This window comes from Lutra lutra, chromosome 17, assembly GCF_902655055.1.
Source record: "Lutra lutra chromosome 17, mLutLut1.2, whole genome shotgun sequence".
Classification (NCBI taxonomy): domain Eukaryota; kingdom Metazoa; phylum Chordata; class Mammalia; order Carnivora; family Mustelidae; genus Lutra; species Lutra lutra.
In genome coordinates this window covers 10079186-10099663 of record NC_062294.1, presented here as the reverse complement: position 1 = coordinate 10099663, position 20478 = coordinate 10079186, and the positions used below count along the sequence as shown (strand labels likewise).

The following is a 20478-nucleotide window of genomic DNA, read 5'->3' as shown; positions in this document are numbered from 1 at the left end:
TTGGACGATTCCCATAAATGTTGACAAAGCATTAGAGCAGGAAAAAATAATTCTGTTAGATGCTAAACATATTCTCCATTTCACCCCAACTTTTGGTGGTTTCTAATTTTCTCAGACACAAGCAAGAAAAATCAATTAATGAGTATTTCCTCCTCCCAACTTCTCCTTGAGAAATTACTGAGAGCCCTCATCAACATTTATCAGTTACATGATCTTGGAAGTAATGGACTTCTAACTTATTCAAGAACTTAACAAATTTCAAAGATAAAGAAACAGAACACTTTATTATAAAACTTATAAAATAATTAAATATTACACATATATTTTGACTTTTCTCTATAACCCATTGTTTTATTCAACATTTTCCTCAGAATTAATATCACTTAGAGAAGCAAGTGAGAACACATAAGAATAGGCTATTAATAAATTAATTTTTCCATAAAATAATAAAATGATCATTATATAAAGAAACAAATAACTTGCTATTTTTCAGGGGGCAAGGGGGTAGGTGATGTGGAACTGTGTGTTTCTGATGATAGAATGGCCACTACTCTAGGCCAAGCCAAGTGGATTGAGAGACTATTCTAATCATATTTCTCTGAGATTCAAGAACGCATGATTTTAATTAGAATGGGAACAAAGGATGCTCTAAATTTAACAAACCACTGTCTGGTTGGTTGTGCTGAGCTGGCAAATCCCTGTTTGAATTGTGACTTTATAAAGCAGTAAAATTGGGTTACATTCATCAAAGAAATTGAGGAATAGAGTAGAATTATATAAATATGCCCATTTTAACCACATCTCAAAAAATTACAGAAGGACTCAGTCTTGTAAGTTACTTTGGTTTTGGCAAAACAGTGTGGTGTTTTCCAATTGAGAACAATTTTAAACTCATTAGTGCCTATCAACAACTGGCTTCTGATGACTGAAAATATCATCTGAAAGATGATAAAATATTCTCATTCATCGAAGGATCTTGGCTTATTATGATTTATTAATATTAACTTAGCAAGAAGACAGATGGGTTTCTCTGTTGCCAGTCTTTTTTTCTTAACTAAATCTTAGGGAAAATTTAAACATGACCATTGGTAAGAAAGAACCACAAGTGGTCTTTAATTTTCCAAGCAGCTCTGATAATATGTAGGGAGTCTTATAAATGTTGGTCTGCTCTCCTTCAAAACATTGCTGTTCTGCTATTTAGCTCCTCCTAGAGTTTTACCAGAAATGAACGTCTCGCCAGTTCTGATTCCCAAAGAGCAGACTAGGGGCTCCCGCGGACTTGTTCAGCTAGCACCGGAAGTTACGAGGTTGACGTACTGTGTAGGACGTCAACATATGCCTTTTATGTGAGTTTGTGGGCTTTTGTTTTTTTAGAGTCTTGAAGTTCACTTATCTGGGGATCTTAAATAATCCATGTTGCCCTGTTTCCAGAATATTCCTTGGCATACTTTTCAAGTGTGACTTTTAGTCTTGGAGACTCTCTAAGCAGAATATAGTCTAAACAAAATAATAAAAACAACACACGCACACTGGATAAAAGTAACACGAGGCTTGCTAGTCCAGCAGCAAGCACAGTTATGAGCACCTTTTTGCTTCCCGTGAAACTCCTCCTTGGGGCCGGCCACAGTGTCCGTCACACTGTGAGCTCCGGGCAACAGCGAAGCAAGGGGTTCCATTTGTATTTGATTGCTCCAAGGCTCCATCTCGGACCCGAAGTCTGAAAGCACCTTTTCAACCCAGATGTCTTTGCCGTGGAACCCTCTGAAGTTTAAAGAGGGACCCTCCCCATGGTGACCAGATTCTCACTTCGTCAAAATTAAAACGTGACGTCTCTCAGTGGGACCCATCACTTCTTTCGTTGTCACAGTGCAAATCGAAGTTATTTTGTCTTTTCTTGTGGAAGTCCAGTTTGCCCTTGCTTCCCATTTTCAAGTGCTTTGGAGTACCATGTGCTTTGGGGAAGTGGATAGGGAGCCTGTCCTCGAGAGCCCATTCCACTGATGGCTGCAGCCTCGCATGGGTGGTCTGCAGTGTTCGGCTTTCAGCGGGGGATTAATGGTGGCTGGTCTCTCCAGAGGTGAGAGGGAAGTCCTCGCCCTCGAGTGTTGTGGGGGGTGGGGTGGGTCGTTGAGATCAGCTCTTCCTCGTGCATGACTTGCAGCACTGTTGACCATAAAATTTGTGGTTGCAGACGCCATGTTGAGGAACTAGGGGACACCAGCTGAAGAAATCGACACACGATGGATCCTCTGCAGGGAGAGAAAAAAAAATTGTTCACCCCTCAGGAGGAAGCTTAGCCTTTTCCTTAAGGTGAGAGCCTGTGGGTCAAAGACCTTGGACGTACCTGCCTCCTGCCTCTGAGTGGTTCTGCTCCTATACTAGGACTTGGCTGGGAGGGAGGGGGAGCAGGATTAAGACATCAAAAGGGACTAGGGCCCTTGGTGAAATGTCAGCTGGTGGGGGTGGAGTGGATGTTAAAAGAAAGTGTCATATCCAGTCCAAGATTCCTGTTGGATCCTCCCCAGGGGCCTGGGAGCCACCATGTTGTGTCCTTAGCCCAGCCTGGGAGGAATGCCCTGGGGATCTTGTTAAACCACTGCTTCTGATTCCTAGAGTCTGGGGTGGGCTGGGAGCAGCTGCCACCTGGTCCATGGACCTTATTTTGGGAACAGGAGGCCTACGATACAGGAGTCAGCACACCGAGACGGATGGCTCAGCTGCAGTGCTCTACGTTGATTTCAATAAATCTCCCAGCCCATCTGCAATGGAGTGAATTTAAGTCAACAGCAGGCCTGACTTCTCTTGTTGACAGATGGGATTACGGGCTGGAAGCAGAACTCGGTACACCGGGGATTCTCACGCAGAAGGACCTCATTAGGTACAGAAGGCATGTGAAGCTGTATGTAAGATATTCTTCAAGTAAACCTCAGTGCCCATTTTAGGAGTCAAGGTCTTAGCCATTTTACCAGATTCTCAAGGAATTTTGACTTCAGAAGTGTTTATGGTCTACCCTATACGTAAGTTTTCTCAGTCATGGTTGGAAGTGTTTTCCCCTTCCTCTCTGCAAGGCTCAAAAGTCACTTTACCTTCACTTTGCCCAACGCCCCCCCCACTGCCCCTAGGCACTCACCCAGCTCCCTTTTAAAAGTATCCTGAAGTACCTCTTCTCTGTGCCCTATGTCCCTGGACATGGCAGGCCAGGTTCTCAGCTCTCCTTTCTTTTCCTGCTGTTCCCGACTTGAATTCTGCCTCTCTGTGATTCAGAACTACCTACGGTTCCTTCCCCTGCCTTGGTTCTTCTGCCTAAAATACAGCCTCCGGACCCATCTCATAGTAGCGCCACTGATCCTTTGAACGGACAAGTCAGTTCATTTCATGCATGTCTCAGCCCCAGACTCTCCCTTTGGCCCCTCCATCCACCCACAGTGAAAGGTTTAGTCCTTACCATGGCTGACAAGGTCTTAGGATCTGGTTCCCCCACTACTGCTTGACCTCGTCTTCGTCTTCCTCTTCTCGTCCCCTCCCCCACATGGGCCACCTGGGGGATGCCCTAATGTGCCAGGCACATGGTGGCTTTCCCCCGCCATCTACTTCCCCAGACCCCTTCTATTCCTTTATGTCTCTGCTCAGAGGTCACTGGCAGACAACAGGGCCTTCCGGGACTCCCCCAGATAAGCAAAGTGCTCTGCGGCCTCCCAAAAAACACTCCCTACTCCCCACCCTTGCTTTATTTTCCTACCTTGGGGCTATCAGTGCTCATCCCATTCTGTGCTGCCTGTCTGTTCCTCTCTAGAACGTAAGATCCTTGAGAGCAGAGGTTTCATCTACTGTTTTCATTACTTCATTCCCAACGTGTAGTGCCTGTCACAAAGTAGCTGCTCAGGAAATATTTGTTGAAAAAATATACCAGTTTCCCTGTAATCATCATGGCTAGAACAACCAATGTGAAATCTACATGTTACAGCTTGGGTAGAAAGGTGAACTAAGAGCATCTTTCTTTTCTTTTCAGTAACTCCTGGATATGGAGCCTAAAGAATTTTCTGACGGGTTGGTAAAGACAGGAGAGAGCAAAGAAGAATCAAGAACGATGATGAGCTTTTTGCCCTGGGCATCTAGGAGGTATACGGAGGTGGACCATCACGGGGCAGGGGTGCGATCCCTTATCTCAGAGATACAAGTCAGACGTGAGAGGAACACTCGTCTATCCTCTGGCCCATGTATCTCTGTACTCATCTCCGGTTGTGTCTAATACAAACTTGGACAGTGTCTTCTATCCCAGCCACCGAGCACGCAGCCTCCTCAATCAGAATGTACACCTGAATCACTTTCTACTTAAATTGTAGAGATTATCCTACTGATGTAGTGGAAATACCGCATCAGGATGAAAACAGACCGCTAAAAGCATGACCCTAACTGCAGTACTGTAGCAACGCTTACTCCTTTCGAGGTAAGAATGGGATCTCGGCTAGCTGCTGCGGCTTTGAGCTCATTTTAAGTCTGGAAGCAGAAGGGAGGTTTATCGCCGAGCCATCGAGATGAGCACTGGGTTTGATTACGGCTACTCTAATGATTACCGATAGCTGGTTATTTGAGCTTCTGTTGTCTCATGTTTCATGTGTGCTGTTGAGGATGACCCTGGTGTCCTATTCTTTGCCTCACATCCCGCATGCAGACCATTGACAAGTATTAAACATGAGCTCAGTCTTCAGAATACACCAGCACCCAGCCTCTCCCAGTATGGCCACTGCCCTCACGGAACCTCCTCCTCCCGCTCTGGACCCCTGTGCTCTTCTCTGGGTAACTGCCAGGGACCTTCCCAAAAGTCTGATTGCACGGCTCCTCTGCTCCAAGTTCTCCATCAGCTTCCATCTCACTCAGAGGTAAATCTTAAGTCCTTACAAAGACTGACAAGGCCCCTAGGACCAGCTTCTGCTTATCACCTAACCCCTGTCCACTTTAGACATCTGACTCCAGGTGTCTTACTGTTCCTTGATCAGATTCACACATTCCCACCTCAGGGCCTTTGGATGTGCTGGTCCCCCTGCCAGGAACACTGTCCTTCTAGATACATGCATAGTTCACCTTCCCGTAGATCCATATCTGTATCATATCATCCTTGCTTGACTAGTCTCTCTAAACCAGTCTCTCTTCCCCACCCCTTACCCCCTAATCCTTCTCATTCTCTATACCCTGCTTTGGTTTTATTTTCTACTTTATTATGTGACGTTGTATATTTATTGGTTGGCCTGTTGTTTGTTTCCAGATAGGAGGTGGAAACTCTGGCCATTTTGTCCACTGCTCTATCTACAGTCAGACATCAGAACAGTTCCCAGTTCACAGTGAGTCCTAAATAGACATGGAAACACTGAATCATCTTACTTAACTCCCAGTGATCTTTTCAGGTAAGCATTATTTCTTCATTTTATGAAGAGTTCAAAAGCTTGCCTGTGGCCACAAACTAGTCAATGGCTGCGTGTGGACGCAAATCCTTCTTGTGACGTCAGAGTCCTTGCTCCTCCCGCTGTGCAGTGCCACCCTTTCTGGCCCCTCTCCATGTGAGGAGGGGAGATTTCAAGAGGAATAAACTTACTCCTGTTGGGGGCTGCTCATCGCCAGCCAAATCCCACTAGGCTGCAGCCCAGGCCTCGTCCCGACTGTGTCAACAACCACTCACAATACCGTGATGACTGATGTCGCTGCCCAAGGCTTCCTTCTTTTCTGAATAAGGTTGACATGTAAAATAGACACAATGCCAGCTCATAGGATGGTTTCCCGAAGTACAGATCCAGTGAAGACCCAGGCAGAGCCTCCCACAGTGCAGACAGCACCAAGTGAGTGCCCTAGACTGGCTACCAGCACGGGGGTGGGGCAGGGGGTCCGAGCGATGGCACACACACTTCGCTATCCTGCAAGACTGTCTACTCTCAACTCTTGGAGGGGAAGGTGGTGCCTCAAAAGCACGGTGCATCATGGGAGTCTGAGAGAAGATTCCAAGAATGAAACCTTCTTCCCTTTGGCACCATGGGTTTGCTTACTGTCCACTAATGTTTGTTGAAAACTAAGTGTTAGAAAACACACTCCAATTCCCCCTGTGGTCAGTCTGCCAATGATCTAAGGAGGAAGACTAACCCAATAGCAGTTTGGGCACGGCCCTCTCCCCGGATTTGGGATGGAATGCGAGAAGCGGGAGGAGGCCTTCAACTGCATAAAAGCCACAGGCCACGTTTTGGCCAAGAAGAAATACTCAGGCTTATGCCTTTCATATCTGCCTTCTTACCGTACTCCTCTTTACAAAAGAGACCTCAGTTACTCAAGAGGCACGGAGAGAGGTCCTTCTCAGAACCCCTTCTCGTCCTGCCATCTTCCACTGCCCCCATCCCTGCAACCCATGGAGAACTGACCTCCACTGTGACACTGGTAACACTCCACCACGCGCATCTGTTGTCCTGTCTTCCTCCTCCGCTGAGACACTGACTCCTTGTACCTTAAGAACAGGACGTTACCTTGTTCTTTTATCCCTAGAAGAATGCTAGGGATATGCAGCAGGTGCTTAGTGACCTGGCTTGGAAGGAAGAAGAGAACCTCATGGTACTGGACCCCACATCTCCCACCTAACACGTGCTGAGCATTGACAGTGTGCCTGGCGGGGTGCCGGATGAACAGAATAGTAACACCAAGGGCCTCCCCTCAATCCTGGATCTAATCTGTCTGGCTCCCCCCACCTTGTACTCTTGCCAGGAGATACTGCTGAGCCACGGTCATGATCAGCCATTCCCTACAGCCTGTCTCCGAGTACCTAGGGGTCATGCATTTCTGACTCTGGGCATGTGTCTGGGGCCAGCAGACTGAAGAGGGGGGAGGAGAAGTCACCAAGGGGGAAGGAAGGGGGAGACAGTTTGCAAGTACATGACCACTTGCTCCAAATGTGTGTCTCTTCCCCCATAAGCTTTCTGCCGAAAGAGGCTGGAGGTTTGGAGAATTCCAAAATTGCCTTGGAAGGGATGGGACTCGGAGAAGCTGGCATGTTACTAGTTCTTTTGTCTCCTGCAAGCCTCAGACAAGGAAGGAGAGAGGGCAGAGGAGGGAAAATAGAAGCCCAGAGTCTGGAGCCAAGGCTCGAAGATGAAGCTAAATAAGGACAACAACTTAGAAACGCAAAGTGGTAGGGATGGGGAGAGCCAAGGAGTCAGAGTCCCGAATCTGATTTCCCACAGATGGCAGAGCGTGGGGTAAGAAATTAAACAGCCCTGGAAAAGCCGGGATGGGATGAAAAGAAAATGTAGCAGGTACCTGGCGGGAACCTAATTCTTTAGCACAAGGAAATCTGAGGGGAGGAGGAGACCTTTCCTGGTGTGTTTGTCAGGTGCCTTTGAAAAGGAAGTTGAGCCAGTGAAACCCAGTCTAGTAGTTCACGCATGTAATCCAGTGTCCCATTGTGCGTCCAGCACACGCCGCACTGCGTGGGAATGGACTGTAACCAAGAAAGCACGCAAGGTGTGGTCTGAGGATGCCGCACGTGCCCTGACGGACTGTAACTTACCTGCCTCCTCCGATAACACGTGAGTTCAAGGACGATCCCCCTTCACGCTTGGGTTTCCACCGACAACCCTAATCTTGGGCTCATGGTAGTTACTTTTTCATTTTCTTATGTAACTAAAACCATGTTAAAAAAAACTGACTGGCATGATTGCTATTTCCCCCTTTTAGAGTAAGAAGTAAGGGCTCACAAGCCTTATCGCAGAATTAAATGTTCCCTGCATGGGTGTGCAAACAAGATCATCGTGAGCAGGAACCTCCCAGATTTGTGCCCTGTACCCCCTGTGGGGGGCGCCGTTCACACAGACAGGGTGTGAATAGCACCCCCTAGTGGCGCTGCAGGGCATAAGCTGCACCACCCGACCGGAGGGGGTTTTGGAAAAGTTCTCAGAGGACAAATCCGATGGACTGGGGTGGGGGGCCAGTTACCTCTCTTGTCAGGAGCCGGACAGAAGTTGGTATTACAGGCTTGCAGCACCGGAGGCTTCTGGTGGAGCAGACAGCTGGAGGCAGGCCGGCCCTGCTGCACGCAGTGGACCGAGCGCGTCTGCACACCCCCTCCACAGGTCACCGTGCACTGCAGAAGGGGACAAGAGGAAGGAGTCAGCAGCACTCGGAGGGAGGGTGCTTGTGGCGGTCAGAGATGTCCAACAGAAGGCATCTCCACGCTCCATGCCACGACCCGGGCGCCCTGTTGATGAAGCCAGGAGTGGCCTGAGCCCGGCATGTGTGCTCACGTCCACAGTCGAACGCGCGGCAGACGTGATCTGATTAGAAGGGGATCCTCGGCAAACGTCCTCTCTCTTGCCCCAGAGCGTGTCTCCAGTTAAGGGACTGTAAAGAAGACGGCTTCCAGAAATACAGAAGCTGCCACAGGGATGCAGAACAAATCATCCCAGTATTTAAAGAATTCCAGAAATCTCCGCAGATGCAGTGGGGCGGGGGAGGGGGGCATGGGAGACGGTTCAGAATTAGGACAGCGAAGAAATAATACTTTATCCGAGGCGGCTTTGGAATTCTGTCCTCAGTGCCTGGCCAAATTCTGAGTTGGTATGGTGGGTGTGGTGCTTCCTAGAAATCAGATTTTGCTGTTCCATTAAAACAACAACAAAAATAGATGACTAACAAGGACTATCACCTTTTTTTCCCCTCAGACATATATTTTGTACCAAATGAAATATCAGGAAAAAAAAACCTATACATGGATTATCTTTTGTTTTGCTTTTAAAAATGCGTTACATTGTTCTTAGTGCAGATAGGTGAAGTGTTTATCTAGGGACAAGCATCGTTATAGGGACTGGTATCTGGGAGGGGAAAACAGGCAGGGATGGAAAACATATGAGGTTTGGTTTTGGAGTCTAGCTGATTAGGGATACACAATCACACTGGTTTCCTTTGCTTTTCTTCATGGCTTAGTTCTCAGATCTTCTCCCAATACACACACACACATACACATTTTAGACATTTATACATGTGTATGTATGTGTACTTACAAATATGTATGCATGCAGAAATGAACTACTGGGGCTTCATCAAGATCAAAAGGTTTTGCAAAAGCAAAGGAAACAGTCAACAAAACCAAAAGACAACGGACAGAATGGGAGAAGATACTCGCAAATGGCATATCAGACAAAGGGCTAGTATCCAAAATCTATAGAGAACTTATCAAACTCAACACCCAAAGAACAAATAATCCAATCAAGAAATGGGCAGAAGCCATGCACTTTCTACAAAGAAGACATCCAGATGGCCAACAGACACATAAAAAAGTGCTCAACATCACTCGGTATCAGGGAAATACAAATCAAAACCACAGTGAGATACCACCTCACCACAGTCAGAATGGCTAAAATTAACCAGTCAGGAAATGACAGGTGTTAAGCTCCTGTAGCCACTCTGGAAAACAGCATGGAAGTTCCTAAAAAAGTTGAAAATAGAGCTACCCTATCACCCAGCACTAATGGGTATTTACCCCAAAGATACAAATGTAGTGATCCAAAGAGGCACATGTACCCCAATGTTCACGGCAGCAATGTCCACAACAGCCAAACTATGGAAAGAACCTAGATGTCAACAGATGAATGGATAAAGAAGATGTGGTATATATACACAATGGAATACTATGCAGCCTTCAAAAGAAATGAAATCTTGCCATTTGCAATGGTGTGGATGGAACTAGAAGGTATTATGCTGAGCAAAATAAGTCAATCAGAGAAAGACAATTATCTTATGAATCTCTGATATGAGGAATTTGAGAGGCAGGGTGGGGGGTGGTGGCGGTAGGGAGGGAAAAAACCAAAATGGGACCAGGGAAGGAGACAAACCATAAGAGACTCAATCTCAGGAAACAAACTGAGGGTTGCTGGGGTGAGGGGAGGGATAGCATGGCTGGGTGAGGGACACTGGGGAGGGAATGTGCTATGGTGAGTGCTGTGAAGTGCGTCAGACCGAGGGCTCACAGACCTGTACCCTGGGGGCAAGTAATACATTATATGTTAATTAAAAAAACATATGCATGCCTATAAACACACACATTCTACACTGTGTGTATGTACGTTTACTTACAGAGACACGGATCTACAGACCTACCTTTGTGCTCGCACATGCCCCAACCCAGCCCCTGTGTCTGTCACGGGGTGGGCAGCACCCCTCCAGAGCTGGCAAGTTCTGTAAAGAGCTCCGTGACCTCTGCTGCTCGGGAAGGGTGAGGACACAACACGGCTTCTCTCCCAGACTCTGCTTCACACGCCAACCTCGCCGATCAGACCCAAGCAACTTTAACCAAAATTTTCACGGGAGTCTTCTGAGAAAAAGGGTGCCTCTAACCTCTGATGTGTTTAGGGGCCGGGGGGTTTCCTGCCTGAATTGCCCCAAGCCGAGCTTTCCCTGCCTCCTCTACAGAACAGGCACAGATGTACCCACAAACAAGGCGGCTTCCATAAATGCCGGCTACTACGTCATTCAGCAACTGGACGTAAAAACCAAAGGTGTCAAGACGAAGAGTCGTGTTTCTAGAATACAGGAGGCTCCCGGGGATCTTGAGGGCAGCAGCCAGAGTGAACCGCTGGGGCCATGGGACCAGTCTGGTCTAGGTGCTTTATGTTACCGTAGGTGCGTGTGAAGAGATGAGCTCTTGGGTAGCGTCTTGGTTTTCCAGCTGTGACAGCTGGAGCTCCCAGGTGATGGAAGCAGCCCGGGCCACACAGGTGGCGCAGCTCCCCGAGATCGTGAGGTCTCCTGAACCTGAGCTTCTCTTGTTGACCTTTGGATGGGTCCTTGGCGGGGGGGGGGGGGCTGCCCCCGTTCTGGGAATGTCACGGAGGTCCGCCCGCACTCACCTGCTGCCACGGGGATGGGAACCACCCAGCGGCCACGCCGAAGCCGCGGCGGGCGGGGCAGGTCCCTCGCTGGCAGGTTTCTTCCAAGTTGAGGTTTGGTTTCTTAATACTGCGGCACCTTCGCTCCGGGAAGGTGATCAGCTTTCCCTGGAAGGGCTTCTCGCTGCATTTCATCTCCCTCCTCCTCACGCCCAGGCCGCAGGTCATCGAGCACTAGGAGCCGAGAAGGGAGGCGTTAGGTGTGCAGAGCCCCACGGTCAAGCGTGCTGAGCAGACGCGGGACGATCTAGGAATGGGATCACGGCAGGTCAACCACGTGTGACCCTAAAGGCCCAGCGACCGCGTCCCTCCTGCTGCTGCGAAGAAACCAAAGGCTGGAGAATTCGAGTAACTGTCCCCACGTCTCAGAGCTTATCAGCACCAGAAATAAAATGGGGCACCGTCCGGCAGCGAGGCTCTGCTGTTAAGTGGCTAGCTCAAGGTCCTACCCGCAGTGAATACTGCAGGGAAATGGGGTAAGTCTGACTGACCCACGCATTTAGCCATCAGGCTCTAACGTCTCACAGAAAAGGGGTAGGAAGGGAGGTGGACGTGCTGCTGTGTATGTTACTTATCATTTAGGCAGAATCAAAGGACACGGATGGCCAGACCCAGGGGCTGCTGGGCCAGAAGTCCTGCTCCTGCTGCACCGCACCGACCCCACTGTTGACCCCCGTCCTGGCCCGTTTTCCTCCCCGAACTGCGATCTCCTCCCGGCAGAGACCTCGTCCCACCAGTTACTGATGCAGACTTCAGGCTGGGCTCCTCGTCTCACATTTCCTCTGGCTGGGCATGCACCCGAGCTTCCCAAGCATAGATCCAGGAGACGTCTTCACAGCGTCCTCTCCCCTCCACCCACATATGCCCGAGGGTGGCAGTGGCCTCCTTAGGAACTCAAGATTCTGCTTCTCTCCACTCCCGAAACACTCCTCTCTCGTCCCCATCACAGCAACCTCCTTGTGCGCATACCTCGCCTGTCCTAAGGGCTGACTGCTTTATGCTAGATTGTTCTGGGTCCTAAGTGGCCCTGACACCGGGGTTCGATGAGGTTTTTCAGCTTCTACCGCCCCTCACCCCACTGTGCTGGTTGTGTCATCCTCTCTCCCCTCACCCTGGTCCGGGGCACACCTTCCATCTGGAACAGGCTTCCCTGACCCCATCCTTGCCCAGTTCTTGTTCATCCTTCCGACTCGCGCTCCCTAGAAAGTCTCTCCTGACAGAGACGCCTCTTGGTGGCAGGGCTGGGAGACCCCAAACTCCCCTGTGGCATCACGGACCCCCACACACTGCAGCACTCTGCACACCCTCCCCGAGGTGCCCTACACACGCAGGGGGTAGTTGTGCACTTTCACGCCCAGGCACGGGCCTGCTCAGTGCGATGGGTGCTTCATGCGGGGTTTGGGGAAAGGTGAGGCGGGAAGAATGGATCATTAGTCGGCACCTGTGTGTGTGGATCAGGAAGGAGGCCTGAGCATCTGGGCACCAGCGGGTGAACGGAGCGTTCGAACCCACAACCCAGTAGTACCAACTCTCAACTCCTACCTCACTCCAGGAAGAGACGACCCACTGCAGCCGGGTGTTTCTGGGGCATCGTCCCAGCACACAGCCCTCCTGGGCCTCTGGCTTCGGGCTGCTGGAGCACAGGGTCTCTGGGACATTCTCTGCGGTGGCGGAGCTTTTGCAAAGGACTTCACGCTTCCTCACCCCTCGCCCGCAGCTCTTGGAACACTGGAGATGGGGGAAAAAGGTCATTTGCCTGCTTGTTCCAAATGATTCTCCTCCAGGTGAACGCTGAGAGCGTATAAATGAGGTATTCAACAAATTCTTCTTAAGCTTTAAAACCAAATGGCTGGTAAAATCCCGTGCAGACAGTAGGAGAAATGTTTCTTCCCTCTGAGGCCTTAAATGCAGGTTAGCCTTCCCCTTCAGCATCGGAATGCCCAGGGGCTGCTGGTTGCCCCGGGGCCGGAGACGAGGTTCTCTCCAGGGCGCGCATGGTTCCTGGGAGAATGCTACATGCCTGCTCTCTGGGTCCAGCAGTGGCTCATGCTCTGGCACAAGGCAGAGCTGGTCTGGGCACTTGCTAAGGAGGCTTACTGTGCATCTGCTGGAAGCGTAATAGAAACAGATGTACACGTGTAAGAGCGAGAGACCGTGACCTTGATAAAAAGGGGTGGAGTTCTCCAGTTCTTCTTACGATCTGCTGCCTGGGGGGTGGGCAAAGCACTCGGTCAATGTCGGAATGAACCCGTGTGTTGGGACAGTCACCCCCGCGCTCTTACTTTGTTGCCCTTCCCCAGGACTCTGTCAGACAGACAGGGTTGGGGGGGGAACCTCCCGACTTTCAGATGAGCGGTTGAAAACTGGTCAGAGTCACTTGGAAGCTGTTGGCTCCAGGTCTGCCCTCAAGGGACACGCCCCCCTCCCCAGCCTTGGTTTCTGAGCAGAAGGGTCATATGAGATGTGACCCTCTTGCCTTGGCTCTTGGTCAACATGCAAACATCTGGGCACAACTGCAAGCCTCCTCTGAGAACAACAGGACTTCTGGCTGTTCACACCCTGAAGGGAGAGGGATGACAGGGACAATACTGCCATAATCTGCGAACCACAGCAGCAGATTTAATGGCTTTCCATGTGATGAAGCATGCGTGTTGACTTGTGTCCACAACCTTCTACCAACCCTCTGAGATCCCTGCTGTCGTCCCATTCTCCAGAAGGGCCACCTGAGAACTTAGAGAACTTGACCCAGATCAATCAGGCAGCTGTCATGAAGCGGAGACAGGCAGACAGATTTGGGCATATCAGATGGGGAGGTATACCACTGACGCATATCATCGTTCATTCAAGATTCTAGGTGGTTGACCCCATTCAATAGAATTCTTATTTTATGTTTTTCTGGGTCTTTCCCCCTATTTTTAAATTTATTTATTTATATATTTATTTTTTAAGAATGATCAAATATTTTAAAATTGCTTCCCAGAGGGTTTGAGAGACATGGTCTCTAAAAACAAATTGAGGTAACAAATTTTGAGGGACTCCTTTCAGATTTGTCATGAAGATGTTCCCAAAGGGACACATTTGGTCTTAGTAAACAATAATGAAATATACAAAAAACTAAGGACACAAAATACTCTCTTAAGATATTTCCATGTCTGATCTGGGGCAAACTCCATTTCATGAGGTCACATTTGGAACTGCTGCGTCCCCTAATTCTTTCCCCCTTGCCTACCACACACATTTGGCTAAAATAACCTCGTGAATTTTCTTTCCTCTTGTAAAGTAGACTTCCCTACCTGCAGAGAAAGAGATCAAACATAACCCTATATCCTATTCAGTTCGACCTTCTGATATAAATATGTTCCTTCATTTTATTTTTGTTTTTTTTTTTTTTTTTTAAAGATTTTATCCATTTGAAAAGGAGTGAGAAAGAGAGCGAGCGAGCACAAGTGGAGGAGGGGCAGAGGGAGAGGGAGAAGCAGGCTCCCAGCTGAGCAGGGAGCCCAACATGGGGCTCCATCCCAGGACAATGGGATCACGACTGAGCTGAAGGCAGATGCTTAACCATCTGAGCCACCCAGGCACCCTATTTCTTCATTTTAAAGCATTACCAATGCATGTCAAAAATACTCTCTCCCACTGCTAGCTCCTTATTCCTCTAACAGAGTTGTAACCTTCAAAAAAATCCCATGTCCTATAATTAAAACAAAAGCCTTAATCTGAATTCTGTTGGGGATGTGACAGTACACAGCTATCCTTAATCAGAAATCAATGCTCCGAGGGGCACCTCGGTGGCTCAGTCATTAAGCATCTGCCTTCAGCTCAGGTCATGATTCCAGGGTCTGGGATCGAGCCCTGCATTGGACTTCCTGCTCAGTGGGGAGCCTGCTTCTCCCTCTGCCTGACTCTCTGCCTACCTGTGCTCTATCTCTCTGAAAATAAATTAAAAAAAAAAAAAACACTTAAAAAATATAAAAAAGAATTCAATGCTCCAGGATAATGTTCCCTAAAGGAAAGCACGTAGGAATGTGGTCGTCCCAGCTCAGGCAACGGAACCCCCGCATCCTTGTGAGGGTTCCATCCAACCGGCTTGACCTCCACGGTTTAGCAGAGGCTGGGCTCCCATGGAGCAGAATTGTCACCGTCAGCACATCTTGGACCAGATAAATCTCTGTTTCGGGGAGCCATCCCCGACACTGGAGCATGTTTCTCTCCCCCAAACAGATGCCCGCAGCACTGTTCCCCCGTGTTAGGACAGGGACAAATGCCATCTGAGAGGACCCCTGAGCATCCCAGCCCCCAGTGACCCACTGACCCCCTCGGAGCTGTGAAGGGTGGGTAGGTCTGTGCCTCTTCTGACTTCATCACTTTCTACCTTTCACCGAGCGTTTGTGAAGGCAGCAAACTTTGTGCCCCAGTCCCCTCTGGATCCCTCAGACGCCACAGCGCTCTCCCCCTGAAGCAAGAGTGACTGTCATTCCGCACCACCTTCCTTATATTTCTGTTTGCTCTGGAGCATTCAGCAGCCGTTCCGCTGGCCTGCCCACCCCCATTCACATCCCTTCTAGCTGTGCTCGTGAGTCTAGCCCCAGTGGCCCCCATGCTCTCCTTCCTAGACTTCTAAGGAAGACTGAGTGTGGGGCCGGGCTTCCCGACCCGCAGGACGCATAAACATCACACACACAGATACAAGCTGAACTGCCTCATCACATGGACTCCGTGTAACTCCCGGGAAAGCACAAAGGGTGGAGGGCCTCATGGGAGCCAGGACACCACCCCCATTTTTGCCACCATCTTTGTCCCAGAAGGAACAAGACTCATGACTCCCAAGTCTTACCTGAGACCAGGGCCCAAGGCTCCATTCGGGGGGGCAGGCATGGCTATTGCAGGCCTGCACCTGCGTTGGGGTGCTCACTGGGCAGAGCGAATGCAACACGGCTTCCTCCTTCTGGAAGGGCTTTTTCTGGACACACTGGACCTTCCTGCTCTGCTGGCCCCCCGCACACGACCTGCTGCACTCGCTCCACTCGCCCGGCTTCCAGCTTGGAGTGAAAAACAAGATTACTTCCAGTGAGGCTGTGGCCTGGCAACCTCCCTTCCACCGCAGTGACTGCAAAAGCTTTAACCACCTGTTGAAAGCCTCCGATCGATTTTAGAACCGATAAGGGCGATGCCTAGTAATTACTCTTGTCCGGGTTTTGAAGCCCATGCGGATGTGGTCCAGTGAGGGGGAGTCACATTTAATCACCACCCGATTCTGGGCAGAAACACGTTCCTGCTCTCTGCAAGGGAGGAAACATGTGCCATTTGGAAGCCCGAGCAAGTCATTCATTCGGCCAGATCTACTGGGATCTTCGCTTTGTGCCAGGGACTCTCCTCGGCATCGGGATTGGAAAAATGAACAAGGCAATGTTCTTTCCATTAAGGAGCCTACAACACAGTGACGAGATGGCTGTGTGAACACAAACGGACAACCCTATGGGATGGTTGCTATAAGGGACGTTAATACAAAGTGCAGTAATGAGACTGAGGGAAGAATGATCAATGGGGGAGGGAAAGGGAGGGAAAGAGGGGAGGGAACGGGAGGGTGGGGGGGGCGGGGTGCACACGCATCACACAGGCCTGCAGGAGGGAAGGCCTCACTCAGCAGTTGGTCCTACAGAAACTCTAAGGAGGAAGTTCCCCCAACTACTCTGCTTACTCTTCAACTTTATGGATGAGTTAGACACACAACCTCACGTTCTTTATTAAAAGATCGCCAGACCCCAGTTTTCACGGTGCTCTGAGACTTGGTGTGCATGTGAGGGTGAGGCAGTGAGACCCACTAATCCTTTCCAGCAACTGCATTTGACCAGTAGATACTCTAGGATTGGAAGGCCTGGCATTAATGAGACTCCTTCCCTCCCCTAGATGACCTTATGCGTTTCAGTCACAGGGGTGATGTCTGAGACTGACCTTGGTTTACCAGTATTCTAAATCTCATTTCAAGAAACACAATCTCACTGAGACCAAATACATTTTTGTTTTACCTTTGCATTTCTGCCACCTTTACCAGTCCTATAATTTTCTCCCCCAGTTTCCCCCACCAGCCTGATGTGTGAAGTTAAAATCCTTTCCTTTTGTCCAGAGAATGTGGCACGTGAGTTCTAGATGATTTGGTTCTAAAACACTACATGATCCATTTTCTCCTCAAGAAAAAGAATGCAAAATAGAGTAATTCCTTATTTTTGTAATTATTTGTGTCTTATAAGATGCAGAGAAAATATACTTCGTATTTTGACATTATTAGTTTCACCATTTTCCTGTAAAGATGGCATCGTTGTCTACCCAATTCAAGTTTTTCCTTCATGCAACAAATATGAGTCCATTAAAATACAGAAGAGCACAGCAGGTAGACCTTTTGTATGCCAGGCATGGTTCCACACCCTTGAGCCCTGGGCTCACTCCCCATCTGTCCTCAGTCCCTATCAATCCCATTTCAGAGCCCAGTTCCTACACTGTCCATCCCCCCTGCCCTGGCTTTTTTACACAAGACCTCTTCATAGCGCATTATCTCACCACCTCTCAATTATTTCCTTATGCACCCCTCTTTTGCTCTTGACTGTGAGTTCACGTGGCACCAAGTACAAGTTTTCCAGATCCCTACTGTCAGCCGAAGGCTGGTATCCAGTAGGTGCCTATGACATGCCTGTTGCTTGGAAAGATAATGGAGTTAGATGGCATGGACTCCTTTGTCCTTCTAACTCGAATAACCTAAGACTTTATTTCCAGTCCATGTCTAGGGGACAACAGTCCCTGAAGGTCCCATTGTTCCAACAGAAAATACAAAGATGTGAATGATAAGGTAGAGAAGAAAGGAAGGGAACAACAGAGCCTGCCGTGTCGCGGCTCCAGCCCTGCCGCCATTGTGAGGGCTGTTCTGCTTTTAAATAGCCAGTAACTGGTTACTGAAGAGTCTCATTTCTACACAGGGTCATCACGGAAGTTCTAGAAGTCGGGCACAAGCTAGGCTCCCTCCTTTTCCAAGGATGGATGTATGAATGGGGTCCGTTTCTTGGCTTGGCAGAAATAATCAACAATGGGAAGGAGGCAAAACATCAGCTAGCCATTCAAGAACACTCACGATTACACATACACACGCACGCACATGCACGCACACACACACACCCCCTCTGAAGAAGACATTACTCCACAAGCATCCATAACACCGGTTGGTAATCAGTCTTAGAGCCACTGGGCATTTTTTAGAACCAGATATTTCTTAGCAAAATGGGAAAATCCATGGAAGCCCACCAGATTTCTTTCTCCTCTTTGTGTTCAGGACACAGGTAGTTCCAGATTCTTGGAGAAAAATGAGGTGGACGACCAGGCAGATGGATTGGTGAGTAGCTGAAGCCCCAGACAATGAGGACAACTGCACTATGACAAGCAAAAAGTATCTGTGCATAAGAAGATTGTGCAATATAATTGCATCACCCCAAAGCAAACACTACTTATTAAGATGATCTGAGACATTAGGGAACACAGCACTGCTTTAGAAGAAACTCTGTTGATTCTCTATAAATACATCTGGCAGAACATCAATCACACACAAGACTCCATTCGGCTGGGCAGATTACTTAAAATTAGTGTTCAAACAATAGTGTGGCTAAAATCCATCCCCAAAACACACCCGCTGAGCTCCCCATAGAGTGCCATCATCAGAAGCGGATTACCCCTTGGCCTCTACCTCTTTCTTTTCATTTTGTGTCTTGCTACTGTGTAATTTGCATTTGGGGTTTCACGGTCTGCATAGTATTATGATTTTTAAATTCTTGGATGACTATATGAAAGTTAGGCAAACAACCACATGTCAATTTAACTAATATGGGATTTTGTATTATTTAAATCTGTCTGATTTAATTCAGAGGAGGCTTTATGTAAAGATTAAAAAACAAAACAAAACAAAAATTTTAAAAAAGCACCTTTAAATCCCAAGGTTAGGTTTGCTTAGCTGGAGTCAAATGAATGTCTAAAGGAAATCTGTGTTTTCCCAGTTATATATTGTAACCTCAACTGTCTTCTTTTCTGTTACTTTTTTTGGGCATTTTTTCTCTCTCTCTCTGGGTCACTTGTAAGTAGAAGCACTGGCAGTGGGTTTTAATTTTCTCATATCAACAAGGAGAGCATACAAGCACAAATATAACCAGAAAGAAATTTCCAGATGACTTACTAAGCAGAGCAGGAGAAAGCGTTGCATATTTTGGGTTCAGTTGCTGGCTTGGTTCTTGCATTGCAGAATGAGGAACTGACTTGAGTGTTTTGATCTCGTAAGCAAACGGCCTTTACACTTATGTAACCTAGTAAGACATCGAAAGTTACAAAGTGAAAATTACAGATAACCAATTCAATTTCAGTTCCAAAGGCAGCTTCTGACTTACCAGGACTCTGATGTTTAACTTAAGGTATGGAATCCAAATAGGGTGTTGAGAACACCTCCGTTTGATAAAAATCTGCAACTAATTTGAATCCCATCCCTCCACCACCGAGATAATAGTTTTCATATTCTAATAATTTTAATATGTAGCTTCTTCAGTTTCAAGACCACTGCGGATTCTTGAACCATGAAGTGATTAACACAACCTTTGGAAAACAGGGTGTTTATACAGGGGCACATCCCACAAACCTGAACTCACATTGCAGCTGTCTATTGGAAAATGTTCTTCAAAGAAAAACCATTCGTAAATGGAAACTCTAACACCCTGCTTTTCCACGAAGCATCTTCTACTTCCACGAGAAGTCGATATAAACAAAGAGCTGAACTCGGAATACGGAATCATACTTGTCAGCTAGGACTTGGGGCTTCCGGTTTTTTGCTTTAATGGTACTTAATGCCTGGTTTGCAGTGTTCGTCTCCGGACTTATCAGAGGCACATATTTTTTATGTGTGTGAATAATTTTGTCTGTCGGCTCTCCAAATAGGAATGCTGCCTCCTCTTTGAATTCTGTTGGTTTATATTTACATGGTACCTTTCCTTAAAATTGAATCTGAGAAACAATGAAAAGTCCCTCCTGTGATAACGATTAGGTTGAGGGAGGTCTGCCTGGAGGAGGCACATACAAACACTGGGATTCCCTCAAGTTAATTGTTTACTTCCAGAGCATTTATTCATTTGAACTCTCCTTCTCCTATGCCTCGGATACACTCCGTTCTGCGAGTCACACGAAGGGACAGCTACATCAAGGGAAGAGGGAGGATCCCACAATGCTCTTCTCCAGCATCCTCCCTCTGGTTGGACTCATTTGTGCTAAGTGGCAAATGGACTGAATCTCTCCTTCCCAAGGAACTGGGCTCTCCCTGGAATTCCACAAAGTTATTCCAAATGATCTCAAAGAGCATTTAATATAGGAAAAACTGCTTGTAATTTAAGACTAAGTGAAAAAGAGTGCATTATAAACACGTATGGATAGAATGGTTTCTGTGCCTTAAAAAAAAGAATACAAAATGAGAACATCTAACACACGTGTTGTTACATTTGCATAAGAAAGTAATAGAATGACACAGACAAAAGTATCCATGTTGGCATGT

The 20478-nt window shown here is 48.0% G+C and overlaps 1 protein-coding gene across 2 annotated transcripts in view; it reads right to left on the bottom strand.

The window, feature by feature from the left end:
• Positions 1 to 335: 335 nt before the first annotated feature.
• Positions 336 to 20478, bottom strand: part of ADAMTS18 (ADAM metallopeptidase with thrombospondin type 1 motif 18) — a 137218-nt gene continuing 117075 nt past the window's right edge. For both annotated transcript variants that reach the window (XM_047712341.1, XM_047712340.1), the window contains 6 exons: positions 19123 to 19249; positions 15748 to 15952; positions 12456 to 12641; positions 10875 to 11087; positions 7966 to 8113; positions 336 to 2249 (listed from right to left, as the gene is read on the bottom strand). In XM_047712341.1, coding sequence (XP_047568297.1) covers positions 2134 to 2249; positions 7966 to 8113; positions 10875 to 11087; positions 12456 to 12641; positions 15748 to 15952; positions 19123 to 19249 — 995 coding nt within the window. In that variant the 3' untranslated portion in view covers positions 336 to 2133. The remainder of the gene's footprint in view (positions 2250 to 7965; positions 8114 to 10874; positions 11088 to 12455; positions 12642 to 15747; positions 15953 to 19122; positions 19250 to 20478) is intronic.